General features: G+C 45.1%; 1 protein-coding gene across 1 annotated transcript in view; it reads right to left on the bottom strand.

The window, feature by feature from the left end:
* The window catches only part of DGKG (diacylglycerol kinase gamma), a 201,998-nt gene that overhangs the window by 112,245 nt on the left and 75,166 nt on the right, over nucleotides 1-14,587 (bottom strand). Inside the window, exons 7-11 of the mRNA XM_049628419.1 lie at nucleotides 11,830-11,879; nucleotides 7,847-7,921; nucleotides 7,063-7,185; nucleotides 2,307-2,424; nucleotides 679-767 (exon numbers count right to left, since the gene is read on the bottom strand). Of these exons, the coding sequence (XP_049484376.1) occupies nucleotides 679-767; nucleotides 2,307-2,424; nucleotides 7,063-7,185; nucleotides 7,847-7,921; nucleotides 11,830-11,879 (455 nt within the window). The remainder of the gene's footprint in view (nucleotides 1-678; nucleotides 768-2,306; nucleotides 2,425-7,062; nucleotides 7,186-7,846; nucleotides 7,922-11,829; nucleotides 11,880-14,587) is intronic.

The raw sequence follows: 14,587 nt of genomic DNA, 5'->3' as shown, positions 1-14,587 counted from the left end.
TTCGCAAACCCAATCATTTCTTCATGTGCTTAAAGCTCTTCAGTGGCCCCTTCATTGTGTAAGAGACCCCTTTCCAACTCCTCGGTTGGCCTCATAAGAACTTGCCCAGGCTGGACCTACCACTTTCAGAGCCCATCTCCTACCACGTCCCTACAAGCATCCTCTGTCCCAGTCCCACCAAACTGACTACAGGGTCTGGAATATGCCATGTCTCCATGCCTTGCACTCAAGGCTTCTTCTGCCTAGGGTGTCTTGAACTCCTTGATGCCTTGTGAAGTCCTCATGATGTGGGCTCAAGACACAACTCAAATGCCACTTCCTTTGTGGAAACTCCCCTGGCCTCCTCCTTGGTGCCTCCACTGTATGTCCCATATGGACCTACCGTTATCATATAGCTCACTTCTTTGTACTTTGCTTACATGTCTGTCTCTCTCCCACTAGCCTCCACAGTTCTGGAACAGGCTGGGGACCATCTTGTAACCTGCGAACCCCCTAGCACAGTGCTTGGAACATGGTGGGCACTGCGGAGATGCTGATGGATTGATGGATGAATGGGATGATTTAAGGGTGGTCCTTGAGGCAGAGAAGGGACTTGATAAAGCTTCCTGCTCAGGAATCTGTGGTGATGGACGTGTTGGCCAGGATGCAGCATGCAGTAGAACAACAGGTATCACTAACCTCACCGCCCCTTTTGGTTTTTGAGTGTGTTTTGACACATCCAGGAATGTTTTTGGATACACAGCGTTCGTGGACAGTGTATTTACAATCTGAAAACAAAAAAAACAAAAAGGAAAGTGCTTGTGAGTGTCCACTTTAGGGAGGGCTAGCCGTCTGCCCACCTCCACTCCAGCCCAGGCCCATGCCTCCCTCTGAGTGGCCAGTCAGAGGCAGGGGACATATGGAGTTGGCCTTCCTCATGGAAATCTGGAATAGTCTCCAGTTGCTTATTGAGAAGAGAGTCCACATTTCTCTCCCAGGCGTGTTTCTATACCCTCTATTCCAACACACTGCTTTCCACTGCAGAGAGTGAACGCAGCAAGAAAACATTCTCAGAAAGGCATTTTCTGCTAAGGAGAACATGAGGAGTCCACCTTCTCAGTATGCCAGTGCCATGTATGTTGGGGGTGCTGGAGAGGAAAGAGAAAGGCTGGGGTGTTCTAATTTTGGAGATTTGGAGTTAGGCAGGCCTAGGCCTGAACTCTGGCTCTGCCATTGGTAACCACACACATAATCTTGGGTAACTTTCTTCACGTGTCTGAAATTCAGGGTTTGGGGGACAAAACTGCCTTTCTCTTTGCAAGGCTTTTACAGCATTAACTGAGATAAGGTGTGTAAAGCACTATGTGTCTTGGTCAGAATAGCTATTCCACACATTATTATTGTGGTTGTTACTACTCTTTACTACTATGCAAACCATAGAGGCCCAGAGGCCTCGAACCCACCAGGAATAAGATGGGGTTCTTCTGTAAGAAGAGTGTCAGAGCTGGAAGGCCTGGGGGCCCCTCCACTAGCCCACTGATGCTGGCTCTCAGTTGGCACAGGGCCCTGCTTTGCTAAGGTGACTTTTGTGGCTGGGTCACTTGCTGCCTAGCTCATGTGTGCATGTTTAGATGAAACAGTTTGGTGGCCCGAACAGCACCCAAGCGGCAGCTCACCAGGCTCTTGTGGGTCCAGGCGGAGTGTTCACTACCTGTATGGTAAGGTGGCTGCACCCACAGGCCCTGGCCCCAAAAAGCCTTTGTACTGTAGCCTCTTCCCCTCTCCCTCTGCTCCCCTACTCCCTGTCTCCCTTCTCCTTCCTCCATCACCCCTTCTCCCTCCTTCCCCTCCATCTTTCTCCACTTCTTCTCTCCAGTCCCCTCCCCTCTTTTTTCGCCTTTGTTTTTTTCTCCTCTCCTGACTTTACTAAATGGATTATAAAGACAAACCAAAGGAGAGTCGTAAGTTCCATGCATTTACACAATACAGTCTTATGCTATTTATTAATGACCACCCCCTAGCTTCAGCAAAATAAACATTCACTAGCAAAACCCAATTAAAATCACTATGAGATGTTTTAAAATTGTGCGTGAACATTAATGATTTTTTTCTAGGGCTCAGCGGCCCATGACAGGACTCCACTAACAGGACATTACTTGTTCATTTGACTTGGGTAAGATGGAAATAGGACACAGAGCTCTTGCTTTATTTCCTGCTGTTGGACAATATAGGTGGTCCCTCAAGCCAGGAGGCAGAAGCACCTAGACTCTGCCTGGAATGGCTCAAGACGCTTCCTGGGGAAAGGGGCTTGAAGGAAGTTTACTCACAAACACAGCACAGGCCTTGCTTCCGAACGCCCATCAGCATGATGTGGCAGAAGTTGCAGTAGGTGGGTTTCTTGAAGTGTTTCATGGTCCAGGCATGTCTCCCGTCCCCCTTGGAGCCCTGCAGGGATACGAGGAATGAGATGCTGAGCAGGCAGCTCCATGCGAATGGAAGCCAGGGAGCGGCTCCTGTAGGTTTTTCTTTTTTCTAAGACTCTTCTCCTGTATGGGAAACAAGCTATTCACCTGTTTAACTGTTTTAGGGACTCTTTCAAAAGAAGCAGAAATCAAAACAAAGTCCTTTGTTTTTAAAATGAGCAAATGTTACACATTAGGAATGTGTGACCAGGAGTGTATGTATGGGGGATAAAATAAGACCTCTCCTACATGGTTGGCAGAAGTGTAAATCAGAAGAGACTTTTTATCTGTCTTCTATCTCTCCCTCTCTATCCATCCATCCATCCATCCATCCATCCATCATCATCCTTTAACTGTTTGTAACTTTTGACTTAAAAATTCACCTTCTTGAGTTTTATCCTAAAGAAATAATTTTTGAAAGTCAGATGAACATTTTTGTGCTCTGCCAGATGTTTAATCCAGCCTTATTGGAAATTGGGGGCGGCTGGGGAGCTCAGTCCGTTAAGCGTCCAACTCCTGATTTCAACTCATGTCGTGATCTCACGGTTCATGAGATTGGGCCCCATGTCGGGCTCTGTGCTGACAGTGTAGAGCCTGCTTGGGATTCCCTCTCTCCTTCTCTCTCTCTCTCTCAAAATAAATAAATAAGCATTAAAAAAAATCTTTAATGAAAAATTGGAAATATCCTGAAGGTCTCAAAATTACCTGGAGGTTAGTTGTACATCCATATCATTTATCAGCCATCAAAAAGATACTAGTAAGAGTATCTAATGGCATGGGAATGTGCTCATGATACAATGCTAAATGAAGAAACTAGAATGCAAAGTGGACAATATAATCTCAGTTTCATGCAATAAGATCTTTGATGAGAAGAAATGTCACTGGGCTGTCAACAGAGGTTAGCCACTGTTAGTACTACAGGTTTATTTTAATCTCTAATTTCTCCTTTCTTCTGCATTTTTCACATTTTCTACCATGAGCATGCACCAGTTTTATAATCAGGCAAAAGTAGTTTAGTGAAAACAACATGCTTCTCTCAACTTTCTGTACACAGATAAAATAGTAAAGAGGCAGAAATAGAGAGGGTTAAACCACTTCCTCCTGAACGGACAAATCCATCCTTACCCACTAGGTAAGCCGAGCCTCACACAATCACACACCCTCCCTGAGACACCAGTTCTTCCAGCTTCTAGCTCTAGGAGCACAGTCTCATTGGAGGCCGTGGCTTCAGGAGTATGCCTCCATGTATGCTGTCCCTAAACTTTTCTCATGGGCTCCATCAAAAGACTAATACCCCTGGGCTGGTCTTAAGGGCAGTCAGAACTACTGTTATAAGGTGGGGAGGGCTGGCAGTCAGGGTGCCAGACTCATACCCCAGTTCCTACTTCTGGGCACCTCTGGTTTGGGCTGGTCACACCAGCCAGATTCATTCCTGTGCCCAGATTGTGCTCCTTATGGTCCCTAGAAAAGCCCATCTGCCTTTCCAAATGCTGGTCTCCTCCTGGGGGAAGGCTAAGCATTTTTCATCTCACCACCTCAAAATCCTGCTTGTTTCAAGACCTGAGTTTTACAGAATTACAGTCTTTTTATCTAATGATTTCCACTTTTAGTAAACAGTTTTACTGATTAAATGTTTCATAAAAAGATTGATTCCTCCGCTCATTTGATAAACATCTAATTCAGAGAATTTTTGTAAGAATTAAATGAAATAATGTAAGTAAAGCTACTAATCCAGTGCTTACCACAGTGTGAATTAAAACTTTTATTAAGGGGTGCCTGGGTGGCTCAGCTGGTTAAGTGTCCGACTTCGGCTCAGGTCATGATCTCGCTCGCAGTCTGTGGGTTCAAACCCTGTGTCGGGCTCTGTGCTAACAGCTCAGAGCCCAGAGCCTGCTTCGGATTCTATGTCTCCTCCTCTCTCTGCCCCTCCCATGCTCATGCTGTCTCTCTCTGTCTCTCAATAATAAATAAACGTTAAAAAAATTAAAAAAAAACCCTTTTATTAAGTTTCTCTCAGTGTTAGACACTAGGGAACACAAAACAAGTGAAGTACCCGTTTACCTGTCAGGAGGTAGACTTCTACCTATACAAGAAAGAAAAGAGAGAAAAAGAAAAGAAAGAAAAGAAAGAAAGAGGGCCTTGGAGAAGTTGTATAAATAATCCAAGACCATAAAAAAACAAGCAACTGATTTAATAACTGGGGGTCTTGCTGGCCTGAGCCCTTTAATCCCTCTCCCCTGCCTCTACAATCCAGGGTTTTCTTTCCTGGGCAGAAAGGAGATTACAGCACTCTTCAGCGGACCCCACTGCGCCTTCCTGTAGCCTGAATGATGGTCATTTTACCTGAAAATACCTTCATTAACTAAGCCAGCTGACTTTCCTTTTCTCAGATACTGTTTTCCTAGATACAGGGTTAGAAGCGAAAGGACGCAGAGGAAGGCTAAAGCAACATTTCTGCTTGGGTTATAGCACCATCATGTGGCCTTTTCATTTCTACAGGCTGTGGGAGTAACCTCCCCGCGGTGAACCAGGGGCGAGGGTGCGGCTGCAACTTCCCCCGGACACAGCCTCTTTCTCACATGCATGTGTGCCATTCAGACATTTTCAGTGTCCACAAGTGGGTTTGGAAAGAGCCAAAGGAGCCATGTGATTTTTAAGACATTGAGGGATGCTTTCTTCAGAGTCCTGAGTATTAGATGCAAAAACTTACAATTTAGTGCATGTTTAGAATTAGATGCATAAAACTTTTGATCAATAAAAACCACATTGGCATTTGCTTTTGTCTGTCACTCTATTGATGTAAATTATGGTCTTCTACATGGCTGTTTTGGAATTTGGGGGAGATACTGGGGACAGTGTTGAAGAAATAGTCTGTCTCTCCCTCTTCCAGCCCTAAGACAGCGGCTCCATGCAGAGTCGTGTGGTGCCTTGGACTTACCAAGTCCAAAACAGAATAGAGAACAGAAATTGCTTCCTTGTGATTAAAGTGTTTCATTTTCATTCCCACATTTCAGAGAAAAAACCAGGTATGCTGGAACAACACCCAGGCAGGACTTCTACTTTGATCCAAGTATTGATAGCAGAAAGTATGTCTTCCTTATCTGAGCACCTCATGTCCTAGCTCACGTGGGTTCTTGCCCATGGAATGTTCTTGGTAAAGAGTCACTGAATGACGTGTGCTCCTCCGAAATATGGAGGTTAGCCTCTGGTATTAACTAGGTGTGTGTCCTTGGCAAAATCCCTTTACCTCTCTGGCCCTCAGTTTGTAAAATGAAGGGATTAGACCACGGATCACCAGGATCTTCTCCAGCTCTGACTTTTTGGGTCCTAAGGAATAAGAAGGGAGTTGCATAGCTCCTGGGTCCTTGATTTCTAGTTAGCACTTGGAAAGACCTGGACGTGCCAAGATGACTGCAGGACTCTTTGTTCTTGAGTGTTGGGAACAGAGGCTCAGGTTCTGAACTGCAGTCCTGAATTGCAGAACTGTCACCTGGAGACATTATAGGTAGTGGCAGCCAGCTATAGGCTGACCCAGCTGAATGTGCCATTCTTCTCTCTGACATTTCAATAACCTCCAAGAAGTGTTGTCCACAACTGATGCGATGGTCCTGGTAAATGCTCAATGTCACGATGTGTACTTCTGGTTTTTATCCTTCCTACCTTGTGTATGGGTATCCTTCCTACCTTTTGCATTTCCCTTGCAAAATAAGCAGACTAGGTCAGATGCAGGCGTACATTATGCCTCTATATGTATCCCCTACTCAGATCAAACTGGGAGGTTTCTCTAATACACTCCGAACTTTGTCATTTAGGTCTTTGACCAAGCTTTTCTCCCAGCCATAAACTCTCTCTTCTATCATCTTCCATCTGCCAAATCATATCCATCCTTGAGAACCAGATCCAACATCCTCTAAAGTCTTTCTACCCGATCTTTACACTCAAGGATGAGATACTAGAATCCCACATGTACTTCCGGCCAGGGCAAACAACCTCCAAGGCTTCTCCCTCTTTCTCACTTCTAAGTGTGGGAGGTTTAGCAAGCGTGGGATCTTTGGAGTCAAGTGCAAATAAACTCTGCTTCCTCCTTTGCTCTTTAGGCCCCAAATCTCACTTTTCCATCTACATAAATTGGGGGAAAATATCTATCTTATCTGGTTGATTTGGTGGTTGAATAAGATACCATCACTGAATGTCCTCCACCTTCTGACATATCGGTAGTTTTCCTTCCCTTCCTTCTCCTTTTCTTCCTTCCTCAACTCTCTTAGCATGTTTTAACCTAACTTGTGGAAAAGATGGTATTATCCCTTGATTTCCGCCCCCCCCCCCTTCCCGGTTGGGTATAAGCTTCTGGTGGATGAATACTGTATCTGTGTCCCCTCCCAGCATTCAGAACAGTATCTTTACTTAGTTATAATTTAGAAAATGTCCTCTGTGAAATGAATGAATTATATGCCAGGCACTAATCAGTAAAAAGAGAGGACTTTTGGGCTGGCCTAGAGTATCTGGTGTGTCCATGGGGGTCTGGGGCAGAAGCCAAGGCCGTATACAGATGTTAACTTCCACGTGGAGCCTGATGCTTCTGAAAGGCAAGAGCTCTTTGAACTCAGGCTTGCTGACTTACAGAGTCATCCATGCCCAGCAGGACCAGCAGTGGGATGGTGGTCATCCCTCCGTGGACCCATTCCTCTAGAGACACAAAGCCGTCCCGGTCGTAGTCCATTCCTTGCAACATCTCCTTCAGTATCTGCAGAACCCAGAGAGCAACAATTGTCCACTTTCATCCTGCACTTCCCTGCCTCCCTCTGTCTCCTTCTTTCTCGTTTGCTCTGCCTTATCTTTGCCCTCTAATTCACAGTGAGCAGAGCAGTGAGGGGGCAAAAAGGGGTGAGGAGGCCAGTGTTCAGTGCCTGGCCCTGCCCTTCCCTGACTGTGTGGCCTTGGGCAAGCCACTCCTTTCTGGGTTCTGCTTTGCTCATCTGTAAAATGAAAATAACACTGCTATGCTTGGAGCACTGTAGTGAGGGCAAGAGAAAATGAATATAAAATGTCTAATCTAATATCTGACTCATAGGAGCCCCCCCAGTGTAATTATTATTATTAATATTACCTGGTGATTGAAAAATCTTTAAAATTCTTTCTAGCTCTAAGTTCCTTGAACTCCTGTTATAAAAATTTAACTCCGGTGGAAAGGTTAGGGAGTATTATTAGGTATTACTATTTGAATTATGTCTTCAATTTTTCCTGTCAGAGAAGTGGAAGGTCAAGGTATGGGACCCTAGAGAAGTTGCCTATAAGAAGCTAAGTCTGGGAGAGCATGCACAGTAAACATTTGTATCCAAGTCCTGAATCCTGCTTTTCATTTTGGAAGCTCACGTGGATGTCACCCCTTGCTTCTGGAAACTCACAGGCCTCAGCTCCGTGGGATCCCACTCCAGATACTGGGCAACGTGAAGCATCTGGCTGACAATACGATCCATCTCCTGGAAAACATCAAGAGGAGAGAACCACTGAAGATGTGTTTTTAAGAGCAAGTCTCAAAATCCAACCCCCAGCGAAGCTCCTGGGCAGGGGCGGAGCACAAGAAGCAACAGTGTAACTGTTCTGCTCTTTATTTATGCCTTGACTACAAAGGTCTATGGTGAGTAGATGCTCAAAGAAGCACAGAACATGGATAAGTCAGAGGTATGGAGAAAGCTCACTGAACACCAACCTCCTCCTGGACCCACCTGGACTCACCTTTTTCCCCAATCCTGCGCTTTGCCCCAGCATAGAGGGTACCCATGTTTTCCCCTTCTTTGTGACTGTAGCTCCCTAAATATTTATAAGCCAGCACAATTCTCTCCTGTCTATTTTATCCCTCCTCATTCCCATAGCTTTAAAAAAATTTTTTTAACGTTTATTTATTTTTGAGACAGAGAGAGACAGAGCACGAACAGGGGAGGGGCAGAGAGAGAGGGAGACACAGAATCTGAAACAGGCTCCAGGCTCTGAGCTGTCAGCACAGAGCCCGACGCGGGGCTCGAACTCACGGACCGTGAGATCATGACCTGAACCGAAGTCGGACACTTAACCGACCAAGCCACCCAGGCGCCCATCCCAGAGCTTTAGCAACTTGGGATCTATCTATACCCCTCAAGGGTTGGTTTCAGTTGGATATAGGGCCACTATGTTGGTTGTAGCTCAGGCACTATGATTTAGGTCACTTGGGGCATCTCCTCTGTTTCCTTTGCATCACATCCAGCCCTAAGCCCAGGGCTCTGTGAATAGGAAATTTATAAGGGCTACATTTGCCTGGTGAGTGAGCCTTTTGTTTAGTACCAAGACCAGGCTTTATTTAAAACCTCACAGAATTGTTGGACGCTAATGAATCAGTACACCCAGTGTTGCACAGAAACACAGTGGACTGAGGAGGGGTTTGCATCTCTTGGGAACCATCGAAGATGTTCAAAGTAAGATTGATCTGGGGAGACACATTGGTGAACCGAAGCAAAGTTCACAAGTGTTACCTCTAGGGGCGCCTGGGTGGCTCAGTCATTTAAGTGTCTGTCTTCAGCTCGGTCATGATCTCATGGTTCTTGAGTTTGAGCCCCACTTCACGCTCTGGGCTGACAGCTCAGAGCCTGGAGCCTGCTTCAGATTCTGTGTCTCCCTCTCTCTCTGCCCCTCCCCTACTCGTTCTCTCTCTCTCTCACACACACAAATAAACATAAAAAAAAATAAAAGTGCTACCTCCACCAGGTAGAATGCTGGGTCAAAATAAGCCATCTAAAGCCCAGAAGGGTTTTTAAAAATTGTATTTTATTTAAATTAAAAAAAAATCCATCACAAAACTGCAGATGAGGCAGTAAATTGGGATAAGGAAGTGGGCAGAACAGTGGAGACAGGGCTCAGCAAAATTTCCAAAGAAAAAGAGCTTACAGATCTAGCTGGCTCCAAGATTCATTGATTAATAAAACAATGTGATTCAGGAACAGAGAATTAGATTCAGTCTCGGCCTGTGTGAATGGGTGGGCATTTTCAGGAAGCCTAGTAGGTAGATTTTAGGAAGACCTTGTTCCCCTGATGTCTACCCTGGTCAGGCCACATGTGGATACTTAAAGAGTCATGGAGGAGTGGGTTAAGTTCTGTGCCACATTTTAAGAAAGGCACTGACAGAGGCACCTGGGTGGCTCAGTCAGTTGGGCATCTGACTTCGGCTTAGGTCATGATCTTGCTGTTCACAAGTTTGAGCCCCATGTCAGGCTCCGTGCTTACAGCTCAGAGCCTGGAGCCTGCTTTGGATTCGTTGTTCCCCTCTCTCTTTCCCCCTCCCCCACCTGTCCACTCTCTCTCTTTCTCTCTCAAAGATAAATAAACATTAAAAAAAAAATGAATAGCACTGACAAACCAGAGCTTGGTCAGAGTGGTTATTTAAGCCTGCCTTATGAGAAACAGTGTGGAAATTGTGGAATTTGAGCTTAGAGAAGATCTTCGGGTAGATGTGACAGTATCTTCAGAAACTGAAAGGCCTATTGTATAGGACTGGTATTCCACTGGTCAGCTGTCTTGGTCAGCTACCCAGGGCAGAAGTAAGCAGAGGGCTGTAGGGAAGGAGTTGAAGGCTGGCCTGTTTTGACCTCCCTGCTGGGTTGGGGGAAGGGGAGGGGAGCAAAGAATCCTGTTTTGTGCAGAAAATTTCTCTGGCAGACTAGAGGTGCCTTTTGTGCAGAAAGGACGCCCTCTCTAACAGTGCCCCCAGCAGTGCAATGGCTGTCCCAAGGGAGAAGGTGAACTCGCCATTCCTATGAGCTTTCACACACAGCCTGAGTATCCATCTTCCAAGGATCCTCCGTGGGAAGTTGAATCAGATATTTCTATTGGGACTCACTTCCATCTACCAATGCTGCCTTCTAAATAGATCTGGAACTTCACCACTTCTTACCAGCTGCAATGCTTCTACCCTGGTGCAAGCTACCATCATTTCTTGTCTTGTCTATTCCAACAGCCTGCTCACTGATATCTCTGCTTGAGTCCATACAGTCCGGTCTCAAAAGAGCAGCTGGAGTGACCTGGTAAAACTGAAGTCATGTCACCCCTCTGCTCAAAATCTCCAGTGGTTCTCCACCTCTCCAGAGTAAAAAGACAAACTTTCCCAGTCACCTATATGGCTTGGTATGTTTTACAGACTCTCCCTGCAAGCACCCCTGGCCATCACTTGTCTGATCTCATCCCCTACTATTTCTCACTTTGACCTCCTCACTCTTCTGCTCCATCACTCTGGCCTCCTCATTAATCCACCTACATTCCAAGCCCCCTGAGGACCCCTGCACTGAGGCTCCCTCTGCCTGGAAGGTGCTTCATCTGGATATCCCCAGGACTTACTCCCTCACCTCCTACCAGTCCCTGTTCAAATGCCCCCTGGTGGAGACCTTCCTTGGCTCCTCAAGCTAAACCTGCAGCCCCTTCCCCCCAGCACTTCCTTCCCTCCTTTATCTGTCTTCCAGTACACACATCTCTCTAACACGTATCTTGCTATGCTTTGTAGTGCATGTGCTTGCACGATGATGAAAGTTTCACGAGGGCATGGATTTCCGTCCATTGGCTTCACCGATGTATCCCCGGTGCTCAACGTGTGGCAGACACTCAACAAACGTGTGTCGATCCAGTGCCTGAGTGTCTGTGATTCTCTGGCTGTTCCCTGGCAGGACACAACCCACAGCATTGCGATGTGGCTGCAGGAATGTCTTAAAGGCACCCTGGGGTTTAGAGGACGTTAGGATGATTTAGGTGGTCTAACAGACTTGTTTCCTTCCTTCCCCACAGGACTGGTCTGACTCAGCCATGCCCCTCGCCCTCACAGCCTTTCTGTTAAGGAGTCCTGTCTCTGACACTGCTGGCCGTGAGCATGAGGCCTGTCTGATTCTTTTTGCCTTCTCTCCTCTCTGCTTTCTTCCTTCTCCATCCTTCCTTTCACCCCATGATCCTATCCTATCCCTGCCTATTCCGGAGGGAGAGTGGAGGCGGGGCTCAGGCTTTCCCAGGTTCAATGGGATGGGACCATGTGCTCCGATCAGGAAGAACCAGACTCGTTGAGCTAATACCCCGGGCACAAGAGGAAGACTAGGAAGTTAAACTAGATAAGACACTAAAGCATCTCCCCATTTTGAGATTTTGTGATCCTGGGCTTCTAAAATGAAAAGGCCAGGTGGAGTTCACTCCCCCTCAGGCTGGTGCTATTCGAAGTGGTAGTGTGTGTGGGGGAGGAGTTCTACCATGACTTCTGTAGCCCATATTGACACACTGCTATTTCCATAAATATGGAACTGGGAATTTTTACTCTTCCTCTACTCGCTCCCCTCTCCCTGAGATTTTCTTGGTTTCAGGAGGGACATTTGGAGGGAGAACTTACCGCCTGGTCCAGGAGACCGTTCTCATCTGAATCATAGAGACGAAACATGACTGCAAGAGACACAGAGGTGAGGCTCGAGGTGTCCTCTGGGCACCAGGGACAAGCTGAGACTCTGATGCTGTCAGTCTTTAGATGAGTTCTGTCACTGGGGCGAAGGCTATTGCAGCCAGGTTACCCACCCTCCGAGGCGCAGAGTTTGACTTCTTACAGACAGGGTGGGAAGAGGGTGGAGAACCAAGCCGTCTGGCTTCCGGACCTGTCTAACCAATAACTGTGGCTGATGAGATCCAGGTCACGGTATGATTCCTGGTCGAGCATGCGTATCTCGCAGTATCACTGGAACATGACTCAAAGCAAATGCCCAGCTGATGGTGGGTAGAGGCACCCAAATTATAAATGGGATACTGCTTCTGTTGCACACGGAAAGGGTGTGGATTTAGGCAGACTCACATCTTGGCCTTGTCCTACCATCCCGGGCATCAAACAAGTCATTTAACTTTGGCCATGTTTGTTTATCTGTAAGATGGAGACTGTGATGTTTTCTTTCTCCTAGGTTGTTTTTTTTTTTTTTTTAAATGAGGATTAACATGTAAACAATAGGCCAATTTTTGTCTCCATAATAATTTTTAGTTTTTCTAAATAAGATATAAACATAAACTGTAAAGATATATACAAAACAATAAATATCTTAAAACCTTTAAAATGTTCATAAAAGAAACATGCCAAGTAAGACTACATACATAAAGTAAATATTTTTGCTGGCCTTTTCAATACTTAGAAAGGCTTTAGGAGAAGATTTTTGACAACCTAGCTCTCCTTAAAAAGATACCCAGAGAAGTTTAAATTGACGTGTTCTTTCTCTTAACATCCCCATAGCAAGCAGAGAAGTTCAACATTATTTTATTAACCTCATGATTTCAGGCCAGCTATGATTACTCCAAAAATCGATATTATGACATCTAAATGTTTTTGACCTCATTAAAGATTTTAGAAAGATTGAGCTTATATAATACAGACTTCTATTCCTGTGCCCTATTCCTAAGTCTCACAGTGCTTGGAATGTAGAAAGCACTCAACAGATATTATTCATTTTTCTTTCAATAATGAACATTTATATATGGCATTTAATAAGTACGATGTACTCTCCTATGCAGTTTATCATTACTACTCATTTAATCCTCATTACCACCACTACAGAAGCTACTGTATTTATTTTTCTGAAACGTCAACATGTTATTCAGAAACATCCTCTATCATGTTCTAGCTGTAGGGAGGTGATGCAGGATAAGGAAGATCTGAGAGAGAAATTTGGGCAAAGTACTAAATTTTCATTTATTTTGGTCATCTAAAAGGTAGGGATCCTGTCTGTGATCTCAGAAGTAAGCAGAGTGGGGAGCACAGCTGAACACGTCTTCATTTTCCTCCAGTTCTAACTTCATCAGGCCTGCTTTCTCTGTGGAGCCTCCCCTAACTGCCCCTTCCTCCACATACCCACTCTGGACCTCTCAGCATGTACCCAAAGGTGACAACACTCCTGCTAAGTTGTCTGTGTGTTGCTACATCTTTCTGTATGTTTTAATATCCCTGCACTTTGTGCTTGTTCAGCTGTGTGATCCTGGTAGGAGCTGAGGTTCTTTAAAAGTAGGATCGTGGCCTTGGGATTCTCCGTGAAACTTCAGAATGTCCTGGTCAGAGGAACTCGGCATATGAGGCTGACTCACCAAGCAGATAAAGAAGGACAGACCTTCCCACGACTGTTGCTCCCAGACCCTGGGCAGGGGCAACTCTTAACACAGAGCTCTCTTGGTCCTAATATGCACTGATAGTAGAACTAGAAAGTGTAAGCACTCAGTTTTTCAGCAGCATGGCCTTGGGCAAGTCATTTACACTTTCTGCGCTTTCTGACATGTCAAATGAAAACAATCACACTGACCTAGGGTTATTGTGAGGTTAAAATGAGATAATGTATTTAAAATGATTAGCAGAGGGGTGCCTGAGTGGCTCAGTCAGTTAAGCGTCTGACTTCAACTCAGGTCATGATATCGTGGTTGGTGGGTTTGAGCCCCGTGTCTCAGGCTCAGTGCTGACAGCTCAGAGCCTGGAGCCTGCTTCCAATTCTGTGTCTCTCTCTCTGCCCCTCTCCCACTCATGCTGTCTCTCTCTCTCTGTGTGTCTCAAAAATAAATAAATGTTAAAATAATTAAAAAAATAATAAAGTGATTAACAGATATAAGGTGTTCAACAATGAAAATTATTATTGTTAATGTATTGATAAAAGGTATGAGTTCAGGCTATAATTTCCAAAAAGATACATGTTTGGTTATTAAAAAGGAAAGCGTAAGTTGTTTTCAGTCATTAAAATCAGGGGAAGATTTGAATTTATTTGGTTTCATTAAAAAAAACACAAGTAAGATTAAAAACTCAACAGGCCAAATGATCTGCAACAAAAAATTACAAGGAAAAAAATAAGCAGAAGATTAAAACAGAAGAAACATAAGAAGCAATGGCAATGTATAGACCAAGTTTGGATCCTGAGTCAAACAACTAAAAATATATAAGATAACTGGGAAAATGTGAACACTGGCAATATTTGATATATAAACAGTGAAATGAAATCAAGTCACTTATGTCAAGGGGTTTTAAAATGGAGCTGGGAGGTCATCAAGTAGATGGGCCCTACCCACATCCTAACTGGGTGGAACTGTGAACTCTGACTTGGGCCAAACTTCAAATATTCCAAGGACTCAATTCTAATACC

The sequence above is a fragment of the Panthera uncia genome, chromosome C2, assembly GCF_023721935.1.
Source record: "Panthera uncia isolate 11264 chromosome C2, Puncia_PCG_1.0, whole genome shotgun sequence".
Lineage (NCBI taxonomy): Eukaryota > Metazoa > Chordata > Mammalia > Carnivora > Felidae > Panthera > Panthera uncia.
Note: the sequence above shows the minus strand (reverse complement) of the source record. Positions and strands in the feature narration are given on the sequence as shown.